We start from the raw sequence: 23,799 nt of genomic DNA, 5'->3' as shown, positions 1-23,799 counted from the left end.
AGGATTCACCAGAGCCAGAGCAGGGAGCAGAACAGGCAGAATGACGAAATACACTGCTGAGGGGAGCAGCGGGTGCAACAGGAGAGGTCTGTCGAGCCATGTGGGATCCTCGCTGGCCGGGGATCGAACCAGTGCTGCAGAGGATGCAGGCAGCTTCACAGCGCGGCTCTCAACCACCTGCGTCACCAGGGGAGGCCTTAGACCTGCTTTTGTCTATCACCTTCTAAAACTTCTCATTCACTGATGGCTTTATCTTGACATAACTTAGTACTCCACACTATGATTCTTGTTTTCATTCTGGGTAATTTGTAGTAGATATTTCAACCAATGTCTTCATTCTTAGCTCCTTAATCTTATCTGGTCACTTCTCTCCCACTTCTCTCCCAGTCACAGGATGGAATATGTCAACAACTTACAAATAATTAATTCAAAAACCTCTCACATCATTACCTGAGCCTCGTAGCTGTCCTGTCAGCTATTTCCACCATGATGCTCATTTTGTCTCATGGAAATCCCCTTTAATCCTTCTGCTTCTTCCAATGTAATCTTTTTAGTCTGACTCAGTTCCTCATTTCAAGCATTCTCTTCTGCACACTTCACATTCTCTTTTTAAGCAATTCTCTCTGACAAAGAAAAACAGTTGATGAAAAATCAATGAAAACCTCCTTTCCTTGCTAAGCATCAAACTAATTAGCATGCTACCTAAGAAGGCCATTAGTGGGACCCTCAGAACTTTAAGAGACAGACATCATTCAGAAATATTTCAACAAATACCTTTTATTTTCTTTTAAAATTGTTTTAAGGTTTATTTATGCATATAAGAACTCAAGTACAGGACAGAGATGCAGGGGGATGAGAAGATTTACCAGAGACAGAGTGGGGAGCAGAACAGGCAAATCTGCTGAAATACACCGTAGAGGGGACCAGAGGGTGAGACAGGAGAGGTCTGCTGCACCATGTGGGTAACTCCTTGGCCGGCCAGGGATCAAACTCGGCCAGAGGCTGCGGATTGCTTCATACTGTGCTCAACCCCTTCATTGCTGTGCTCAACCCCTTGCGCCACCAGGGAGGCCCCTAAAATATTATCATTTTAATATGTAACAGATATTTTTCTTCTTCCTTGTTGTCTTTGAAATTTCATGTGTATTTCATATTTACAGTACATCTCAACTCAGATGTTAAATTTTCATCTAAAACATTTGATCTGTATTTAGGTTTCCTCAAATTTTTTTTTTTAATTTATTTATTTATACAATCACTGGGTACAGTCAGAATTACGGGAGGGTGAGAGAATTCACCAGAGCCAGAGTGGGGAGCAGAGCAGGCAGAAGGACCGAAGTACACTGCTGAGGGGAGCAGTGGGTGGCAGGAGAGGTCTGCATGCCATTTGGGACCCTCCCCCGGTGGCCGGGGAGCAGCTGGGGATCGAACCTGCGCTGCAGAGGCTGCGGGCAGCTTCGCAACCCAGTGCTCAACCGCTGCGCCACCGGGGAGCCCCTAGGTTTCCTCAAATTTACATTTGTAGAAGTAAGTACACATGCTCCAGTCATTCCAGACACACAAGTTTTCCAATAACTGAATCAACGATTAGTTTCTACTTTAAATTTTGACTAATCATAATAAAATTAAAATTTCAGATCCTTGTTGTACTGGATAGTTTCAAGTGCTCAGTAGGCATCTGTGGCTAGTGCCTACTGCATTGGATAGTGCAGATTACAGCCTATTTCAATCAGCCCCCCACTTCAAATACCCTACTGTCTTTTCTAGTCAATTGTTTCTCTACATGGTTGCCTATGATGGTGACTGATCTGATTGATCTGATTTCTTTTGTACTTTTTGTCTTTCTCAGAATATTGTGAAAATAGAATGGCTAACTTGCATCATTTAGTATAATGCTTTTCAGATTCTTCCATGTTGAGTCTTTATTTTCTGCTAAAGATAACCTTAAACGTTATCCATACTAGTTTCCCAGCCCTCTAGTGGCAAGGTTGTTTTCCTTGAACTATTTCGTGTACCTAAGCAGAAATAGAATAAGGTTACAAAAATTCACAGTTTGCCAACACTGTTCCAAGTGCTTCCCTGTAAAGCATTACATATTTAACAATCATATAATTCTCAATCAGGAAATAGGCCCAGAAAAGTTAAGCAGCAAGCCCAGGAATATCACAGCTATTGAGTAGGAACCAGGATTTCAACCTAGGTAGTATGACTCACTCCATGCTCTTTCTTTTTTTTTAAAGATTTATTTATTTATGCATACAAGAGCTGGGGTACAGGCCAGAGGTGCGGGGGGTGAGAGGATTCAACAGAGACAAAGTGGGGAACAGAATAGGCAGATCAATTGAAGTACACTGCTGAGGAGAAAAGCAGGTGAGACAGGAGAGGTCTGCTGCACCATGTGGGTAGCCCCCAACCGGCCGGGTATCGAACTTGTGTTGCAGAGGCTGAGTACAGCCTCATAGGTTGTGTCTTAACCCCTTGTGCCACCAGGGATGCCCACTCATTCCATACTCTTAACCTCTATTTCCCTCTACCTGCCCTGCCTCATTCCAGGGGATACAGAGCAAAGGAGATAAGCTGTGAGATGATTTGGTCACTATCTCTCCACTTTGTGATGGCCTCCCTCTTTTATGCCCAATACTGAAAATGATACACAACTTTTCTTTCTTACTTGGACCACTGGAAAGTGAGGTTTATTCACTTAACAAAGTAATACTATTAGTGCACAACTATGGAATACCCATAGAACCCCAAATTTGCATGCTCTAAAGGGTTCTGACCACCCATGTGCACAAAGGCAAAGCAGATTCTTAGTGTATAGGATCTTTAATAGAATCATTGTGCATTGAAAGAGAAGGAAGGATATATTTACTAATAATAGTTTCACAAAGCACCCCTCGTTACTCATCTCCTCATGGGAAAATGCCCAGTCAAAAAGTGTTGGCCCAAGCCCTCCCTGGTAGCCCAAGGAGTTAAATCTCAGAATTATGATGCTATCCACAGTAACTGCAGCATGAGTTCCATCACCAGCCAGGGACTACCCACATGGTGTAGCAGACCTCTCCTGTCTCACCTGCTGCTCCCCTCAGCAGTGTATCTCAGTCAACCTGCCTGTTCTGTTCCCCCACTCTGTCTCTGGTGAATCCCCTCACACACACTCCCGCCCATATAAGACCCCAATTCTTGTATGCATAAAATAAATAAATTTAAAAATAAATAAAAATGAAAATATTAACTCAACCTGAAACAGAACAAGAACTATAAAAATCAATACTCATTATTAATTCTTTCTAAGCAAAATGAGAAGTCATATCAATGATTAAGTCATATTAATGATTCTTCATTAAATGTCTAAATTTCTATTAATAAAAATTCCACTACATTGACAACAAGCCATAGGCTGGGTTTATCTTTCTTTCTTTCAAAGATTTTTTAAAAAGATTTATTTATTTATGCATTCAAGAGCTGGGGTATAGGGCAGAGGTGGGAGGATGAGAGGATTCACCAGAGTGGCAGTGGGGAGCGGAACAGACAGATCTACTGAAATACACTGCTGAGGGGAGCAGTGGGCGAGACAGGAGAGATCTGTTGCACCATGTAGGTTAGCTCCCTGGCTGGGGAATGGAATCAGGCCATGAAGGTGAGCCATGGAGATGGTAGCACTGAGCCTTAACCCTAGGCCACAAGGGAGGCCCTCTTCCTTGTTTCTTGATAATTCCCACATATGCATAAATATTGAAGAGAAAAGTTAGTCGACTGTAAATTATGTTACTTGTGGCAAAATAATTTTGAAAGCAATGACATAAATATGTATGTATAGCTGTTATAGCACAGCCCCGATATTGAACGGGTTCCTGGCTGTGGGTCCTTACCCGCGCGCTTAAAAGGGACTTATTAATACTCTACTACAGGCACACACAAAAGGTTAATAAAAGGTTTATTTACAAGGGAAAAGGAAATAAAGAAAATGTACAACTCAGGGAGAAAATAGGGAAATAAAGTCTTTAATGCGTCCTACCAGATCTGCCGACCTGGAAACCCAAAGTCACTCTCAGAGCTGGCTGGATGCTGCTAGCTGGTGGAGAGCCAAAATGGGAGACTCCCCCAAAGTCCACGTGTCTGTCTTTATACTCACTTGGCTACTTAACCCCACCCTCAGGTCCCAGCCACCTTCCCTTTGGTGGTGATGGAATTTGGAGCTCCCAGTGTCTTTGGCTTTGGCTTGGGTTGGGAGTGGAGTCCACAAAGCCTGTATGGAATTAATGGAATTAACTTTAGGACATCCTTTTCCCTCTAACACACACACACACACACATATATATATACATGTATACACACACACACACGTACACACAGTGGGATTTTTAGTGCATCTCCAAAACTACATTAAAAGATGTCATCATTTTGTTATAGGACAGGGAGAGGGGCAGCCCAAACCCCGCAAACCTGCCTATTCTAAATGGGTTCTGCCATCCGCCGCATCAACACAAAACATATGAGACTTTAATGGGAAGGAACTTTAATAAAACTAGGAAACAATACAGGAAAGGCAAAGAGTCTAGTTTCTAAATGAAGCACCCAAAGTTACCCGTCCCCTCGTGGGTAAAAGTCCATCCATATGGGATTGGCCCAGAGCAAGGCCCCAAATCCTGCCACAAGTCTAAAGCATCTTCCAGTGGGGACCCACAGAAAAGGGTCAGAAACAACCAGACAAGCCCAGAAGGAAAAGAGCAAAATCAACATCAAGATAAAAGCTGCCATTGTCACCTCCCCACGGGTCTCACCCACATCTGTGTCACCCAGTCCACGACCAAAAGACAAGCTCAGTTTCTTCACGTGTCTCTAGGCTCCATGCGCCTCCTCCAGGTCTCCTGGCTCCATCCTGCTTCCTTCCTCAGTCTCTTCTGCAGCTTCTCCTCTCCCTGCTCAGCTCCACCCTCCCTTGGGTGGGGCAGGGAACCTCCCCCTTTTCTGGGGACCACCCTGTTACAATCTCTTTTCCTCCCCATTTGTGCAGGGCATTTTCCCATTTACAGGTGACAACTATTCTTTCACCTCCTTCAATCTGAATTGATAGCATTCTTTTCTCCACTTTGGAGTCCTGGGCTGTTAGGAAAGGAGGACAAGCTGCTTCACTGGAGGTACTAAAAATAAAGGACCTCTGAAATGCCAGATTTGTGAGTCAAGTAATTACCTCGGACTTGATGGAATCAGATGACTCCAGCCTCTGCTGACATCTGAAGGCCAGCAAATTAGAGACCTTAAGCAATAACCATCCAGCTATACTCAGTAATCCCAGGGACCCAGGATATTAAGTTATTTTGAGTCAGTACATTTTGTGATGCTTTGCTACATAGTAACTGATTACAGAAATGACATTTTTCCTCTATTAGTAGCCTTAAAGAATACAAAAACGCTAACATAAAGGGATATACGCATTCCTAGTTTCATTGCAGCACTATTTAGAATAGTCAAGCTATGGAAACAACATAAATGCCCCAAATCCTTACTCTAACTGCAAAACTGAGGTTACCAGAGCAGGAGGAGAGAGAGCAAAGGAAGTGGTGGTCCAGAGGACTATGGTGGAGGGCCAATGAGTGTTTTGGTGATGGGTGTGGTGTGGTAACAGCACCTAGAAGGGGGAGATCCTAAATCTCTAAATCAAACAATGCTGCAAACCAGTTACCTCAATTAAGAAAAAGGAAGTTGTTCAAACCACTACATTTTGTGATGATTTGCTACACAGTAATAGAGCACAGATCATTCCACAACACTATAAATGTACTTAGTATCACCTCCCTGGTGGCTCAAGGGGTTAAGAGGCAGCACTATGAAGCTACCCGCTGGCCAGGGAGGTGACCCACATAGTGCAGTAGACCTCTCCTGACTCGCCTGCTGCTGCCCTCAGCTGTGTATTTCAGTCAGTCTGCCTCTTCTGTTCCCCACTCTGTCTCTGGTGAATCCTGTGGTGTAGCTACCTTGAATACAGGTTGGGAGTGCCTCAAAAAGTTAAATAATTACTATGTGACCCAAAATTTCATTCCTATGTACCTGAGAGAATTGAAAACTTTTACATGAAGGGTCATAGTATTGTGTGCAATAGCTAGAATAAGGAGAGTACCTAAATGGTCAACAACAGGACAAAGAGTGGACAAAATGTGTTTTCCATATAGTTTTAGCTACTAAAAGGAAATAAGTGCTGATACATGCTACAGCATGCCCCTTAGTGTCATAGAAGCCAGACACAAAAACCTATATAAGATTTTATTAATATGAAATATCTAGTAGGCAATTCCATAGAGACAGAAAGCCGGTTAATGGTCTGCCAGGAGATGGAGGGCGCAGTGATTAAGTGTTTAATGGGAGGCGGTTTCTTTTGGGTTGGGTGCGGGTCCTTGCACACTTTATGTATGTACTACTAAAAGTCACTAAATTGTACAAAATAAAATATTTTAAACAGTGAATTACATGCTGTGAAATTTATCTCAATTTTAAAAAAGATGCCACAGGATTCGCATTCTTCCAAGTACACGAATTAGGAGGGGAGGAAAAAGGCAAAAACACAAAATGGCTGCGTCCTCCTCAGATCACGTGACTGCCGATTCCGCGCACCCTAATGAAAGAAAGTCTTTCCTTCGGAGTTTGCGCAAAGACACAGCGGGGCTCATTGTTAGGCGAAGCCAAGGAAACGCTCTCTTGCGCACTCCAGTTCTAGGCGCGCTCGGAAAGACGTATAGAATGGCGAGCTGGGGAGCGCGCACGTAGAACGTGAGCCCGTAAGCGCCTTTCCTCCAAGAGATGGGGAGGAGGGGAGCGGCGAGGAGGAAGAGGGGAAGTTGGCGCATGCGCCTAAGCCTGACGGGTTTGAAATGGCTTCGGTGCTAGCTGGGATCCGACTCAGGTGAAGGTCTGGTCCTCGCGATTGGAGCTCCGGGCGGCCAAACAGGGGTCTTAACGTCCTGTCGAGTCCACGGAGAGGGCCCGGAACAACTATTTTGGTAGCGCGGCGTCCGTAGGCTAGAGACGGTGGGGCTCTCGTGGGACTGGGGCGGGAGGGACACGGCCCCTTTTGTGCGGGTCGGAGCAGGCCCCGCGCGGCCGGCCCCTCCCCCACCGCCTGGCTCCTTTACCGCGGGCCTCAGGTGGCCCTGGCGCCCCTCGGCCTGGGCCCGGCGGGGCGGGAGGGGCGACCGATCGCCCTCCCGCGCTCATCGCCGCTGCGGCTTCAGCCTCCTGGCCTCTGGCCCGGGGCGTCCGGGCTGCTGGCGGCGGCGTGGGTTTTTGGAGATAGGTGCCTTCCCCCATCTCCCAAATGGGGAGTTTAGGGGCCAGGCTTCTCACGTACCCCTCCAGGCACTCTGCCCAGTCTCGGGGGACGGAGGACCCCTCCTTCCCTGCGCGCGGTCTGCGCGGAGCTGGGACTGCAGGAAGATGGTTGGCAGAACTCTGGCCCCTCCGAGTCGTGGGGGATGGGGGGGTGCGCCGACCGCGGGCTTTTGCCTATTCAGACTCGATTTTGGGGGGAGGGGTCTGCGCCGTGGTTCTCGAAGGGGCATCCGTTATTTCAACTGTCTTTACCCACGAGAAAGGGGAGGGAAAAGGAGCCCCTCTCCCCTCCCAGTTCTTTGCCTGTCCTAGAAAGTAAGGAGATGTTCGTTATTTCTGTGATATTCTTTAATATTTTTAATTCCTTAACAATATTTGGTGTTTGTCCGGATTTCCGTTATTGGTTTCTTTAAAGTCCTAACTCATTGCCAAAAGAAATACGCAGGGTGTGTTTCTTTTGAACGTAAAGCTGTGAACTTTTTGAGAAAGGGAAGGGTCTTCTGATTAATTTCTGACAGTTTGTAGTCAAAAGTACAGTCTGTAGCGTCTGCCCAGTGTCTTGAAATTGCGCACTTTGGTGAACTTCTTCATGTAAAGTGTTTTTGCTGCGCATCAGGCGATCCTATGCCGCATGTTACTTAATATTTAGCTCTTCAAGGTGTCCTAGACAAATTAAACCTGCCTTTAAAGTATCCTTTTTTGTGATATTTACAATTTGATTGAACTTTAAAGTGTGGATCCTTTCTTAATAGATCGCTGCTATAGAAGACAAACGAACGAAAGTTTTTTTCCCCTTTCGTCATGGCCCAGTTTGGAGGACAGAAGAATCCGCCATGGGCTACTCAGTTTACAGCCACTGCGGTATCTCAGCCAGGTCAGGCTCTCTTAGTGTAAAGGGGGGGCTGGGTGGCATCTTCAAGCTGTGTGAATTAGACTATGCATAATGTTACAAAATGTTTGCAAATGATACGCCATTTCTGTTTATCTATGAAACTCCTTTTAAAAAAAATTATATATCAGCAAGCAAAAAATCTGCTTTATACAGCAGTTTGGACTTTGTTATAGTCTTTCCAAACCTTAAAGTAACTTTTTTTTTTTTACAGATTTATTTATTTGTGCATACAAGAGCTTGGGTACAGGGCAGGGGTGTGGGGGTGGTGAGAGGATTCACCAGAGACAGAGTGGGGAATAGAACAGGCAGACTGACCGAAGTACACTGCTGAGGGGAGCAGTGGGTGAGACCGGAGAGGTCTGCTGCACCAGGTGGGTTGCTCCCTGGTAGGCTGGGGATCGAACTCCTGCTGCTTAACCCCTTGCACCACCAGGGAGGCCCATAAAGTAACTTTTAATTGACTTAATTATGTTAGAGGTTAGCACCCATTCATTCATTAGAATTTACCTCCTTTGGGTGTTAAGGTAATCAATATTCACAACTTATGTTTAAAAGTAAATGTATTAAAACATCCATACTTTATGAAAAAGTATATATGACTGCTTTTCACTTGTTTGAATTTAGAAAAGCCAACTTTAAAGAATTTTCAAATAAAGGAAAAAGGTATAAAAGGAGCAAATGGTAAATTACATTTTCAAAATAAAGTTAACAAAAAATGTCAATGAAACGGTTTTAATAAATTTCTTTCTATTGCTCTAATGAGGAATTTTGCCTTTTCTCGACTTATGGTTTGGATCTTGAATGTTTTCTAAGCATTCTTAGGATAAAAATTTGAATTTGAGTACCCAGAAAATTTGCAGCTTTTTCTATTAATATGAATATATTTCTATTTATATTTGATACTAGTTTTTTGCTTGTACTAGTTTTTTGCTAATTTACTTAAAATATCTATTTATTTATTTTTAAAGATAGGGTTTTTTTTTTAATTTTTATTTATACAAGCACTGGGTACAGTCAGAAGCGCCCGAGGGTGAGAGAACGCACCGGGGCGGGGAGCAGAGCAGGCAGAAGGACTGAAGTACACTGCTGAGGGGAGCAGGGGGCGGCAGGAGAGGCCTGCGCGCCATGTGGGACCCTCCTCCCGTGGCCAGGGAGCAGCCGGGGATCGAACCGGCGCTACAGAGGCTGCGGGCAGCTTCGCAATCCAGTGCTCAACCGCTGAGCGATCGGGGAGGCCCTAAAATATCTATTTATAATTTGAGGTCAGTTGCAGAGACACCATGATCCACTAAAATGAATCTTCTAAAATTTAGTTGACATGATTATTTTGTTAAGTAGGTGACCCTAAATGGATATTTTAGGTTTTTAATTTTAATTACTCTTGATTTTGAGGGTATAAATTATGTATAGTTCTTCAGGAAAATGAAAATAATGTGAAATAAAAGTTACGGATTATTCAGATCCAAGTTTTTCCTGTGTTAAATATTGCGGTATCTGGTTTTGATTTATTCTTGATGAAACAGGAATTCTTAGCAACAGCACTGTCCGGAAGCAAGTGCTATATTACTGATATTTCAGTAAACTAGGGATGTTTTCCGTACCTTTATCTGCATATAATTTGTTTTCAATTCTTGTGCTGTATTGGTCTAGTAAAATAGCTGTGATAGTGGAATTATCTGTAACTCTTAACATTTATGTTGTAATTACTTAAATGTACATTATTCTGTTTGGTTTTTTAGACTGAGCGCAGGAGACACAAGTTTATAAAACTTGGCAAAGACAAAATCAATAGTGAATATAGATCTCCCTTTTCATATTTAGTAATAGAGATTCAAATATGGGATTTATATAAACAGTTTGTATTTGTCCTGTATGACACTACTTAGGGATTTTCTTGGAATTGTCATTAATCAGAACTTTCCAAATTTAAATTTGATTGCTCTGTCATGACTTCAGTAAATAGAAATGGTTTTGTTAGTGTCTATACGTTGCTATAAAAATGAAAAATGGGGCCTCCCCGGTGGCGCAGCGGTTGAGCACTGGGTTGCGAAGCTGCCTGCAGCCTCTGAAGCACTGGTTCGATTCCCGGCTACCGGTCGAGGGTCCCACATGGTGAGCAGACCTCTCCTGCTGCCCACCGCTCCCCTCAGCAGTGTGTTTCTCAGTCTGCCTGCTCCGCTCTCCCCTCTGGCTCTGGTGAACTCTCTCACCCTCCTGCGCTTCTGTCTGTACCCAGTGCTTGTATAAATAAATAGATAAATAAATAAATAAATCTTTTAAAAAAATGAAAAATGATGTAAAAAAATATATAAAATAAAATTTAAAAAATTACAAAAAAATCCTGCTGTAGGTTCTAAATAGAACTGTGAAGTGACATTCTTTTTATTAAAATATTTAATTTTTAGGTGTTGTGTTTTGGGCTGCTTCCTGAATGCTTAATATTTTCTTGTCTTATTTTAAAGCCCTTTTCAGATCTTTTAGAGCTAGTCTAGCAAATTTCTGTCAAAATTTTTTTAGTCCCACAACAATAAAAAACCTTATTTATCCCTAGTCTTAATGAAGAACATTTTAACCTATGTATAAGCTTTTTCTCCTGGGATCTTCAAATATAATTTGAGAAAAAATCCAATGGAGGACATGAAAAGGACAATCAGGGTAAAAGTATAGGTATCAGTTATTTTTTTTTTTTTAAAGATTTATTTTTATTTATTTATACAAGCACTGGGTACAGTCAGAAGTGCGGGAGGGTGAGAGAATTCACCAGACCCAGAGCGGGGAGCAGAGCAGGCAGACTGAAGTACACTGCTGAGGGGAGCAGTGGGCGGCAGGAGAGGTCTGCGTGCCATGTGGGACCCTCCCTCCGGTGGCTGGGGAGCAGCTGGGGATCGAACCGGTGCTGTAGAGGCTGCAGGCAGCTTCGCAACCCAGCGCTCAACCACTGCGCCACTGGGGAGGCCCGCTATCAGTTATTCTATATTTACAAATATATACCCATAGAAATATGCCAGATATATTGTATAAGAGGTTACTGTCAGTTCAAGTGATAGTGCAACAGAAAAGGGCTATGTGTATAATTCAGCTCAAATATTTTGATCAATGTTTCTGACTTATTTTCTCTTGAGACCAATATAAAAATTACCACTATTACTTTTTTAAAATATAACTTAGTATAGTTTTGCTCAGTTAATGGCTTTATATTCCATTTTCTAGCAAGATTACTCATTTGTATGAGTTAAATTCTCAGCTAACGGTTATTTGAAAATTATTGTACCCTCACAGATGAACATTTTTTTAATGAACATTTTTTTTTTTTTTTTTTTTTATAGAGGCATGCTTTATTTATTTGTTTGCTGGTTTGTTTGTTTGTTTTTGTTTATACATGCACTGGGTACAGTCAGAAGGGCGGGAGGGTGAGAGAATTCACCAGAGCCAGAGCGGGGAGCAGAGCAGGCAGAAGGACCGAAGTACACTGCTGAGGGGAGCAGCGGGCGGCAGGAGAGGTCTGCGCGCCATGTGGGACCCTCCTCTGGTGGCCGGGGAGCAGCCGGGGATCGAACCGGCGCCGCAGAGGCCGCGCGCAGCTTCGTAACCCAGCGCTCAACCGCTGCGCCACCGGGGAGGCCCTTAATGAACATTTTAAATATTAAAAACATCAGTGAGGACTGCCCTGTTGGTGCAAGGGGTTAAGATGCAACCTATGAAGCTATCCGCAGCCACTGCAGCAGTTCAATCCCCAGCCAGGGAGCTACCCACATGGCGCAGCAGACCTCTCCTGTCTCTCCTGCTGCTCCCCTCAGCAGTGTATTTCAGTCAGTCTGCCTGTTCTGTTCCCCACTGTCTCTGGTGAATCCTCTCACCCCTCACACCTCTGGCCTTGTATGCATAAATAAATAAATCTTTTTTTTTAAAAAATAAAAAACTTCAGTGAAAGCCTGTACATTGGTTATTTACTCTTGAAATTTGTTACAAAATTGAAACTACTATTTGAATTGTTCTGATTAATTTTAATACTGAGCTTATTCAATTAGGGGGAATGAGTAATTCCTAGATGTCATGATCTGTCATCTTTAATATTTTTCCTTTTACTCCCATATTCAGTCATTTGTCAAACCTTGACCGTTGTTCTCCTTTGAAAACACAAATTTATTCCTTGCTTTTTCATTTAATGTAATGTAAAGTGTAGGCATTCTGTACTTAACATTTGGATAACCTTATCAGTAGCAGCTTTTCCTTACAACTGCCATGCCAAAGTCTCAACTTTAAGGCCCACTCATGTCTTTCCCAAAACTTTTTTTTTTCAAAGATTTATTTATTTATGCATGAAAGAACTGGAGTTTAGGCCAGAGGTGCAGGGGTGGAGGGTTGAGAGGATTCACCAGAGACAGAGTAGGGAGCAAAATAGGCCAACCTACTGAAATATACTGCTGAGGGGGGTACTGGGCAAGACAGGAGGGACTGCTGTGGCATGTGTGGGCTAGCTCCCTGGCTGGGTATCTCAGGCCTTCGCGGTGATAGCTCTAAGACTTTACCCTCATGCCACCAGGGAGGACTCCAAGATTTTATTTTCTAACCCATAGTTCTTGCCATAAGTTCTTTGCTTAAGTCAGGAATCTCCTTCATTGTTCACTTGGTGGTGATGCTCAAACTTTATTATACTTTATTTAATTCTAACTCCTTTTTTTTTGCTTTCCTTTCTTCCTTGATATGTTAGTTCTTGGTTTTGCTTCTTTCCAACACATCTGTTAGATGTGCTAAAGCATAATTTCAATCAAAATCACAGATTTTTTTCCAAAGCAGAATTCGACCTGAGCTAATCTATCTCAACTTCGTTCTCTAGCAGATGAAACACTGATGTCCAGAAAGGTTTAGAAATTTAGACTTCACAGAAAGTCATAGCAGAGCCAGTATTAGGATCTCTGAATTGTGATTTATTATATCTTCCACTATTCTCTTGTTTTATTCACAAAAAATATTTTCAAGGACTTTTATAGTTCAGGGTCTTCTGTTATCTTTTCGTTAATTCCCCCCCCCCTTTTTTTAAAGATTTATTTATTATTTATACAAGAATAGGGGTATAGGCCAGATGTGTGGGAGGGTGAGAGGATTCATCAGAGACAGAGCCAGGAACAGAACAGGCAGAGCCAGGAACAGAACAGGCAAAATACACTGCTGAGGGGAGCAACGGGCGAGACAGGAGAGGTCTGTAGCGCCATGTGGGACCCTTCTGCCTGGCCGGGATCAAACAGGCGCTGCAGAGGCTGCGGACAGCTTCACAGCACTGCACTCAACCACCTGAGCCACCAGGGAGGCCCTCCAGTCTTATTTCTCAAGACGGAAATACTTGTTTTTAATATTGACCCTATTTCTCTGTCCTCGCTGAAGCTGTAGTTTGTCTTCAGTGATAGTTATATTTGGATAGTTATATTTGGATAGTTATATAGTTATATTTGGATAGTTATATTTGCAGAGATTTTAGGTTTGAAAATGTAGTTTTTCATTGTAGAAAGAAACATTGAGAGTTCAGCAAATCAATGACATGATCTTTATTTTTTTATAATTTATTTTTTTTAAAGATTTATTTATTTATGCATATAAGAGCTGGGGTACAGGCCAGAGGTGTGGGGAGGTGAGAGGATTTACCAGGGGCAGAGTGAGAAACAGAACAGGCAGATTGAGATACACTGCTGAGGAGAGCAGCAGGTGAGTCAGGAGAGGTCTGCTGTGCCATGTGTGTAGCTCCCTGGTCAGGATTGAACTCATGCTGTAGAGGCTGCGAATATCTTCATAGGTTGTGTCTTAACCCCTTGCCCCACCAGGGAGGCCTGACATGATCTTTAAATAGCCCTTAGATCAACTGTATCTTGTTGGGGAACCTTCCATATATCTAACTCAAAATCTTATGTGTATATTTGTAGTAATATTAATGTGTGGATTTAGCAGATTCAGACCTATTTTGTCACCCAATCTTTTGACTGTTTCTATTTATAAGGAGATTATATCCTGTTGAGAAAAATGAATTAGTTCAGGAATTAGGCATAGTCATTTATGTGATATGTGGTGCTTTAACACTTGAGTGACATTAATAACCAATACAAGTGTTTCAAGTATAACTCCATTTTCTGCCTCTTTATTCTGATGTCTTTTTTTTTTTTAATAGAGACATGTTTTATTTATTTATTTATTGGTTTTTTGTTGTTGTTGTTGTTTACACATGCACTGGGTAGTGAGAAGCGCGGGAGGGTGAGAGAATTCACCAGAGCCAGAGCGGGGAGCAGAGCAGGCAGAAGGAGCGAAGTACACTGCTGAGGGGAGCAGTGGGCGGCAGGAGAGGTCTGCGTGCCATGTGGGACCCTCCTCTGGTGGCCGGGGAGCAGTCGGGGATCGAACCGGCGCCGCAGGGGCCGCGGGCAGCTTCGCAACCCAGTGCTCAACCGCTGCACCACCGGGGAGGCCCTATTCTGAAGTCTTTTAATCCCCCCCATCTTTTAAAACTCCAGTCTCTTGAATCAGTAGCTCAGATTATTCAATACCTGATATATTATATCACTTAGATTAGTTAATCCTTAATAGAGTTGGATTTTTGCAACCTACTTGGTAAAAAGGATTGCTGCTTATGTAGGTTTACCTTGTTTAAACAATACTGATGCTATGTAGTAACACATTGTTGCTAAAACATTTTTCTGCTCTTCTGAACGTGTCTTCCTTGTGCTCTTATACATTGAGAACTGCATTAACATACAAAACTGCAAACTCGTGAGTTACCTGTCTATTCTGAGTTTACTGTGCAGCTCATGTTTATGTAGCTATGACTTCTCTCACACTGTGTATTTTGTGACCTGGGAGCTAATTTTGATTTTTATAACTGAAAATATATTGGAAGTAGCATTGAAAATTAGAATTAACTTTGGGTGATGCAGACTCCTTGCAAGAATTGGGGGTCTCAAAGTATGTAAATACCAGATTATAAATGATTATCACATAAATGATTTCAACTGCCTAGAAGGTTGACTGAAATTTGAATAATAGGTAAAAGAGACAACAGTCACGATCACTAAGTCACCATTACATGGAGCTTTGAGAATGGAAGAACAGTGGTCTACTAGGATATTACCTTTTTTGTTTTTTTAAAGATTTATTTTATTATTTATGCATACAAGAACTGGGGTACAGACCAGAAGTGCAGGGGGTGAGAGACTTCACCAGACAGAGTGGGGAACAGAACAGGCAGATTGAGAGCGGTCGCGTCAGGAGAGGTCTTCTGTGCCATGTGGGTAGCTCCCTGGATGGCCGGGGATCGAACTTGTGCTGCAGAGGCTACTTTTTGCTTTATAGGTTGCGTCTTAACCCCTTGCACCACCAGGGAGGCCCTACCAGGATATTATCTTTATAGAGACTAGCAACATCCCAATATAATAGTGATTAGTTAAGCTTCATTTACCCCTTCCTCATAGAACAGCATTCTTCACCAAGAAGAATTTTCTGTGATGGCAGATACATTCTGTATCTTGGTTGTCTAATATAGTAGCCACTAGTGGCATATGGCTATTGAACACTTTAAATGTGGTTAATGTGACCGAGGAACTGAATTTCTTATTTATTTTTTTTAATTTTAACTGATTTATATTGAAATAGCCACTCATCTGGTGGCCAGTATATTGGAGAGTAAAGTTATACAAGATTATAACACTTGAGGGCCTTCCCGGTGGCTCAGCAGGTTGAGCGCAGCGCTGTGAAGCTGTCCGCAGCCTCTGCAGCACGGGTTCGATTCCTGGCCGGCCAGGGAGCAACCCACATGGCGTGGGAGACTTCTCCTGTCTCTCCTGCTGTTCCCCTCAACAGTGTATTTCGGTCAGTCTGCTTGTTCTGTTCCCCACTCTGTCTCTGGTGAATCCTCTCACCCTTGCCTCTGGCCTGTACCCGTTTTTGTATAAATAAAATAAATCTTTTTTTAAAAAAAGATTATAACACTTGAAATATTTGATATATAAAAATTCTATTTTGGGGCCTCCCCGGTGGCGCAGTGGCTGAGCGCTGGGTTGCGAAGCTGCCCGCAGCCTCTTCAGTGCCGGTTCGATCCCCGGCTGCTCCCCGGCCACCAGAGGAGGGTCCCACATGGCGCTCAGCCCTTTCCTGCCGCCCGCTGCTCCCCTCAGCAGTGTACTTCGCTCCTTCTGCCTGCTCTGCTCCCCGCTCTGGCTCCGGTGAATTCTCTCACCCTCCCGCGCTTCTGACTGTACCCAGTGCTTGTATAAATAAATAAAAATAAATCTTTAAAAAAAAAAAATTCGATTTTGTACCTTGATTTCTTATTCTTAAAAGGTAGTGAATATTGGGCCTCCCCGGTGGCGCAGCAGTTGAGCGCTGGGTTGCGAGGCTGCCCGCAGCCTCTGTGGCGCCGGTTCGATCCCCGGCTGCTCCCCGGCCACTGGAGGAGGGTCCCGCATGGCGTGCAGACCTCTCCTGCCGCCCGCTGCTCCCCTCAGCAGTGTACTTCGGTCCTTCTGCCTGCTCTGCTCCCCACTCTGGCTCTGGTGGCTTCTCTCACCCTCCCGCGCTTCTGACTGTACCCAGTTCATGTACTAACAAAATAAACAAATAAATAAATAAATAAATAAATAAATAAAATATGCCTCTATTTAAAAAAAAAAAAGGTAGTGAATATTTTCAGTCATTGGGTGCATTATGGGCTTAGAATAGAATCTCAAAAACCAATTTCAGAAGGTTGATAGGACCCACTAGTTAGAACTTATGCCCTAGATTTTGCTGTCTTTTCCTCTAGTCTCATTGCAGTTAACCTCATTTTGAACCTCCATTGGTGTTGATATTTCCTTTCTATTTAAAGCCATTTCATTAGTGTGGTTCACTTTTCTGCCTATCTATGATATGACTTACCTTAAAAATAAAAGATGATACAGGGGGCCTCTCTGGTCGCGCAAGGGGTTAAGCATAGCACTATGAAGCTGTCCGCAGCCTCTGCAGCATGAGTTCAATCCCCAGCCAGCAAGCAACCCACATGGCACAGCAGACCTCTCCTGTCTTGCCTGCTGCTCCCCTCAGCTGTGTTTTCAGTCTGCCTGTTTTGTTCCCCACTCTTTCTCTGGTGAATCCTCTCACCGACACCTCAGGCCTTACCCCGGTTCTTGTATGCATAAATAAATCTTTAAAAAAAGGTAATGTGGTATGCACTTAGTTACCGTGTATTTATCCCATTTGGGATGTTTATTCCCACCTCACAGTCTCCTTCCCCTTTTTAAATAAAGATCTCATTTTTTAAAATTTTGTTTTTATTTTTTAAATTTTTATTTTTATTTATACATATACTGCAGAGGGGAGCAGCAGGCAAGGCAGGAGAGGTCTGCTATGCCATGTGGGTTAACTCCCTGGCCAGGGATTGAACTCAGGCCGTGGGATGGTGGTAGCACTGAAGCTAACCCCTGAGCCACTCGGGAAGGCCCTAATTTTTTTTTTTTAATTTATTTTTGTGTAGAAGAACTGGGGTGTAGGCCAGAGGTAATAGGGGATGAAAGGATTCAGCAGACATATTGGAGAGAAGAGCAGGCAGATTTACTGAAATACACCCTTAAGAGGATCAGTGAGTGAGACAGGAGAGGTCTGCTGCACCATGTGGCTTAAGTCCCGGCCAGGGATTAAACTCAGGTCCCCCAACATGGGCCATCGTGGTTATACCTCTGAAACTTAACCCCTAGACTACCCTGAGGCCCCAGAGTCTCCTTTATTAATTTTTGAAATTCATTGGTTTTGCAAAGAATAAGGGAATTTACAAGAACTCTAAACATGATTTCTGGCATGTGTTTGCCTTGCTTTGTCGTTGTTGGTTTTTTTAAAACTTTTTTGTAGAAGAACTGGGGTGTAGACAAATGTGCAGGGGATGAGAGGCTTCACCAGAGACAGAGTGGTGAGCAGACAGGTGGATTTACTGAAATACACTGCTAAGGTGAGCAGCGGGTGAGACAGGAGAGGTCAGCTGCTTCATATGTGGGTTCGCTCCTTTGTCGGGCATCAAACTGAGGCTGTAGAGGTGATAGCGCTGAGACTTAACCCTTCGTCCATCAGGGGGTGCCTAAATTTTTTATACCTTGGACCCCTTTTCCCCCCAAACTGTAATGTTCCAGGGAACTAGTCTGTTTTCCAGGAGACACAATTTTGGGAAGTGTAATGCTAGAATGGAATTTTTAGTTGGTTGCTTTTTTGCATTTAATGGAATTACATAAAAGCATCGAATAAAATCTTTTTCATGTTCTCTTGTTCTCTTCAACTTTTAATCTAAATATACATTAGCCATTAAGTACCTAAATCTGTTATTCTGAATCTACCCCTCAATTATTTGGCTTAAGCAGGTGATCATTTTAAATCACTAAATGGTTAAATATTTTATCTTTTTTTTTCCCCCCTAAAGATTTATTTATTTATCTATACAAGCACTGGGTACAGTCAGAAGCGCGGGAGGGTGAGAGAATTCATCAGAGCAGAGCAGGGAACAGAACAGGCAGACTGATGAAGTACACTGCTGAGGGGAGCAGCGGGCGTGGCAGGAGAGGTCTGCACACCATGTGTGACCCTGGCCAGCGACCAGGGATCCAACCGGCGCTGCAGAGGCTGCGGGCAGCCTCGCAGCCCAGCACTCAACCGCTGCGCCACCAGGGGAGGCCCAATATTTTATCTCTTAATTCTCAGTATTGTAGTGTACTAAAATTGAAAACTTACTGTGCTTTTTAGGTGTTTTGTTTCCTGGTTTTATAATTATTATTTTTTTTAATTTCCCATCTGTTTAATACCATTATATTTCTCCAGGTACAGTGTGAGTAAAATTCAATAAGCCTCAAATTGATTCTTTAATGCAAAGTAGAAGTGCATGAAAATTCTGTCTAGTAGGACGTTTTCAGTGTGGGTCTTCTTCTTTTTTTTTTTTAAAATTTTATTTATTTATTTTATTTATTTATACAAGCACTGGGTACAGTCAGAAGCGCAGGAGGGTGAGAGATTTCACCAGAGCGGGGAGCAGAGCAGGCAGAAAGACTGAAGTGCACTGCTGAGGGGAGCAACGGGCGGCAGGAGAGGTCTGCGCGCCATGTGGGACCCTCCTCTGGTGGCCAGGGAGCAAGCAGCTGGGGATCGAACTAGCGCTGCAGAGGCTGCGGGCAGCTTCGCAACCCAGCGCTCAACCGCTGCGCCACTGGGGAGGCCCCAGTGTGGCTTCTTATGTAATACAACCTTGCTATATGATTCTTACTATAATGGGTAACTAAACACTCATGGAAAAATCTTGGAATGGATCCAAATAACCTTGATTTCTACTCCCCCCCCCCCTTTTTTTTAAATCTCATTTTAGCTGCATTGGGTGTTCAGCAACCATCACTCCTTGGAGCATCTCCTACCATTTATACACAGCAAACTGCATTGGCAGCAGCAGGCCTTACCACACAAACCCCAGCAAACTATCAGTTAACTCAAAGTGCAGCATTACAACAACAAGCCGTAGCTGCAGCAGCTGCATTGCAACAGGTGAATGAATCTTCAGTAGGTTTTAATATGTGACATAGAAAACTTATCAAATCTGTTCCTTCATTGTTTAAAGAATTGAGTGGTTGTGGAATTTTATTATGTTTATAGTTTTTTCTGATGATAAAAATTATATATACTCAGGATGTACAGAGAAATAGTTACATAGACAAAATTCTTAAACTGGGTAGTTCTTAGACCTTAAATATTTGAACAAAATTCAGTTTTTGGTGGATCCCAGATTTAAGTCCTCACCATTTTGTTTAGTTTAGATGAAGGTTTATTCTAGAAAATGTCTTTTAGTGTAATTTTGCTTATGTATTTATATGTATGTATCTCACTTTTTGAGAATGAATAGAACTATTATTCATATGTTTCTTTTAAAAATCTTCTTTTCCAGCAATATTCACAACCTCAGCAGGCCCTCTATAGTGTGCAACAACAGGTCAGTTTATATTTTCTGTGTTGAAATTGATTTAGAAATAGCGACTTACTCAAATTTAATTGCATAGATTCTGTTTCCTTTTAGTTACCTTTACCTTAATGTGTGATTTGAATTTGGGGGGTGTGGGAGAAATGAGATGCATAAGGGATAGGCCAATAGGAGAGAGATCCTTAAAACCCAGATTTTCACCCGGCTGCCAGTCTTTGTCACATGTCAAGAAAGCATACAGAGGATAATCTCAAAAGACTTATTGTGTTACTGAATCTTTGGCCCAATATACCTGCTTGAAATCTCTGGCCTTATTGTATGAAAATAAAGAGAGCTTTTTTTTCTATTTGAAGAAAAAACCCTAGAGAGACTGTACTTTAGCCTTTTTATTTTTTTTTTAAGACAGCAATACCTTCCTTCCCCCCTGCCACTTCCATTCAAATGACATATAGAAACCCAATATATAGAATATTAAAATAGAAATTTTGAAAATGGGAGGAAGCCTCCCCTTATCTATTTTCTACTCCCAAGGCACATTTGAACAATTTGAAAATTTCTAACTTAGTCTATAAAAGGAAAGTTTCTTTCACCCCTTTTCCCTCGGCTTACACTCTAATCATATTCTTCAAGTAATGATAGGAATAGGAAAGACAAACTGAATCTAAGGAGATGCATGTCAAGGAAAAAAATTTACCTTGCTGAAATCTAGATAGGTTCTAGCCTAATCACCTGCCTTATACTTAGAGACTAAGTCTTCTTTTCTTCTCAGTGTCATTAAGAACCTTTAGGAAAGTGTGGCATTTAGGAGTGGGGAAGGGTATATAAAAGAGGAGCAAAAACTGTATCCAAAGGCACCATGGAGACACATGAGGCTCCTCAAAACATAAAGTGTTATCCCTAGTTCCATGACCCATTTTTATTCTTGGCTTAAGTCCTTAGAGGTTTTAGGATCATTGTATTTTTCCTGAGAATTACAATATCCCACTGATAATTGCTTTAAACTTCTAAAAAAAAAAGGAAAAGTGATTGATGCCAAATTGGCTATCTTTTTATTTATTTATTTATTTATTTAAAAAATTTATTTATTTATGCATACAAGAGCTGGGGTACAGGCCAGAGATTGGGTGTGTGTGTGAGAGAGCATTCACCAGAGACAGAGTGGGGAACAGAACAGGCAGATTGACTGAAATACACTGCTGAGGGGAGCAGCAGGTGACTCAGGAGAGGTCTGCTACGCCATGTTGTTGCTCCCTGGCTGGCTGGGGATCAAACTCATGCTGCAGAGGCTGCAGATTGCTTCATAGTGCTGTGCTTAACCCCTTGCGCCACCAGGGAAGCTCCTGTCTTTTTTTTTTTAAAGTAATCTTCAACTTATTTAGTGCTGTTATGAAATACATTAAAACTGTTATGTTGAACCACTTGAAAATGGCAGTACTAAAATGTTCTTGCCTTTAAAAATGCCATAACTCAGCCATCCTTGAATTAGAGAAAAATCATACTTTGGTAGATTTAACTTATATCATGGTGAGCTTGGGTATAATAGAGATAAATAACCTCCATTAATGGTGACCCTGAGCAAACTGTTTGAATTAGAACCTCATATGGGTTATTTTATCATAACTAAAATCAAGTTTCTTATCCAAAGTTTTAAAATTTCCTCCCTCACATCAATACCTTTTACTTTTCTATTGCCAGAAAAACATTTGTCAGCAAGAGGATATATTCCGTTATAGTCCCTATGCCCATGGTAACTGAGCCATCAGGAGTGCTTCTCATTTTAGGGATAGATATGAAGTACATAGCTGCTGATAATTTTTGTTACAAGTAGCATATTGATGAGGCTGAATCTTAGCAAGTGGCAGAATGAGAACTCTTTCCCTCAAGGAACCTGACTTTTTTTGTGGGTGTTATTCCTATGAAATAACAAAAAAGATAAAGTCCTTTATTGCTACCAAATGAGTTATATAGCACATCTACAGTTAGAATTATTTTAGGAAATCTGATGACTTCTGTTACTTTACATATTACTTATTTTTGGTGTTTTGTTTTTGTTTTTTACATTTTAAAAGACAGATTTATAAGGAAAAGAAGAGAGAAAGAAAAAGACATCCGCATAGTTCCAGGCAGGCAGGGGAGCTCCTATGTATTTTTTAATTAGAAGTAAAGTACCCACTTAATTGGAATTTTTCCTTCTTTAAAGCTTCTATAAAACAATAAATCTGATCAATCATTTTCTTTTTCTTTCCTTTTTTTGTTTGTTTTTCTATTTTCAGTTACAGCAACCTCAGCAGACTCTTTTAACACAGGTTAGTTTGGTATTACTTTATTTTTTTGGCTGAGTGAAGAGTAGAGCAAAGTTTTACTCCTATTCTGGTTTTTCTTTCAGAGTGTAGAGAAGAATGTTTGTTGGAGTTCCATAATAGTTTAGCAATAAAATGTTAAGATGGAAAGTATGTTGTTTATGTTTTTTCTTATGTGGTTTTGATGACAGATCAAAGCTGGTTTGAATAAATATAAGATCTTAATACCGATTTTAGATTTTATACTTTCTTATAGCTAATATTTTTAGGAAGTTTTTTGTAGATGTTAGATTTTTTTTTAGCTTGATATTAGTAGGTGCTAATTGTATTCCATCATCGGCTTAATTTTCAACAACATTAAAATGATATGAAGTGCTACTTTAGACTTTGTGAACCAGTCATGGACTCTTGCATATATATTTTTTCTTCTTTACAGCCTTTTAAAAGTTTAAAATACATTGTTGGTTTATAAGCTATTCAAATCCTTAAGTTTTGGTCTGGATTTGGCCCATGAGCCATGGAACAGTGATCTCTGGTATGTGCTAAAGTGAAATGCTATGCAATTGTTAAAAAGGAAGTAGAACCTCTAATAACTAGTGATCAGAAGTGGTTCATGGTTAGGGAACTGGATAAGCTGAGGATCAGGAGTAGGAGAGAAACTTCTCACTGTGTAATTTTGAGAAATTTCTTACTGTGTAATCTGTTGTACCTGTTAGCCTTGAACCTGTTGTCTTTTTTTTTTTTTTTTTTAATAAAGCACAGTTCGTTGAGAAATCAACCCCATTTGTCTTTACTAAAGAGCTGAAATTAACTAAAACTTATGTTTTTAATCTCTAATAGTAGAATTTCCAAATTAATTAGAAAAGCTATGAAAGGTTGTCTTTCCTAAGAATAGTATTTCCTAAAGTGTGTCCAGAAAGCATTAGTTTCTTAGGATATTAAATTTCATAAGAAAATAATTTTGTGGTTATTGTTTTAAGAAATGCTTAGTTTTTTTTTTTTTTTTTTTTTTTGTTTGTTTGTTTGTTTTTTGTGGGACCCTCGCTGGTGGCCAGGGATGGAACTGGCGCTGCAGAGGCTGCCTCGCAACCCAGCGCTCAACCACTGTGCCACCAGGGGAGACCCAATGCTTAGTTCTTTTATTATTTATAGTATCTTGCTTTTTTAGGTATAGAACTGAGAGAGTGGCTTTATCTCGCAGCAGGTATAGAACAAATCCCATGATTTGAATTGAAGAATCAGATGATAGTTTTCTTCTTTTTAATGATTTTATTTCTTTTATATACAGAAGTTTTAATGTTACTGTCCATGCTTGATTGTGCCAGAAA

At 41.7% G+C, this 23,799-nt stretch overlaps 1 protein-coding gene across 7 annotated transcripts in view; it reads left to right on the top strand.

Annotated features, from left to right (window-relative positions):
* The first annotated feature begins 6,751 nt into the window (after positions 1–6,751).
* The window catches only part of CCAR1 (cell division cycle and apoptosis regulator 1), a 52,275-nt gene continuing 35,227 nt past the window's right edge, over positions 6,752–23,799 (top strand). For 2 of the 7 annotated variants that reach the window (XM_054690442.1, XM_054690437.1), the window contains exons 1-5: positions 6,783–6,901; positions 8,079–8,200; positions 19,569–19,741; positions 20,139–20,183; positions 22,445–22,477. In XM_054690442.1, the coding sequence (XP_054546417.1) occupies positions 8,128–8,200; positions 19,569–19,741; positions 20,139–20,183; positions 22,445–22,477 (324 nt within the window). In that variant the 5' untranslated portion in view covers positions 6,783–6,901; positions 8,079–8,127. The other 5 variants (XM_054690441.1, XM_054690439.1, XM_054690438.1 and 2 more) reach the window with 5 other exon arrangements.

This window comes from Talpa occidentalis, unplaced genomic scaffold (assembly GCF_014898055.3).
Source record: "Talpa occidentalis isolate TD23 unplaced genomic scaffold, MPIMG_talOcc4v2.1 talOcc4.8, whole genome shotgun sequence".
NCBI classification, from domain to species: domain Eukaryota; kingdom Metazoa; phylum Chordata; class Mammalia; order Eulipotyphla; family Talpidae; genus Talpa; species Talpa occidentalis.
The sequence above is the reverse complement of the archived record's forward strand: the minus strand, read 5'-3'. Positions and strand labels throughout refer to the sequence as shown.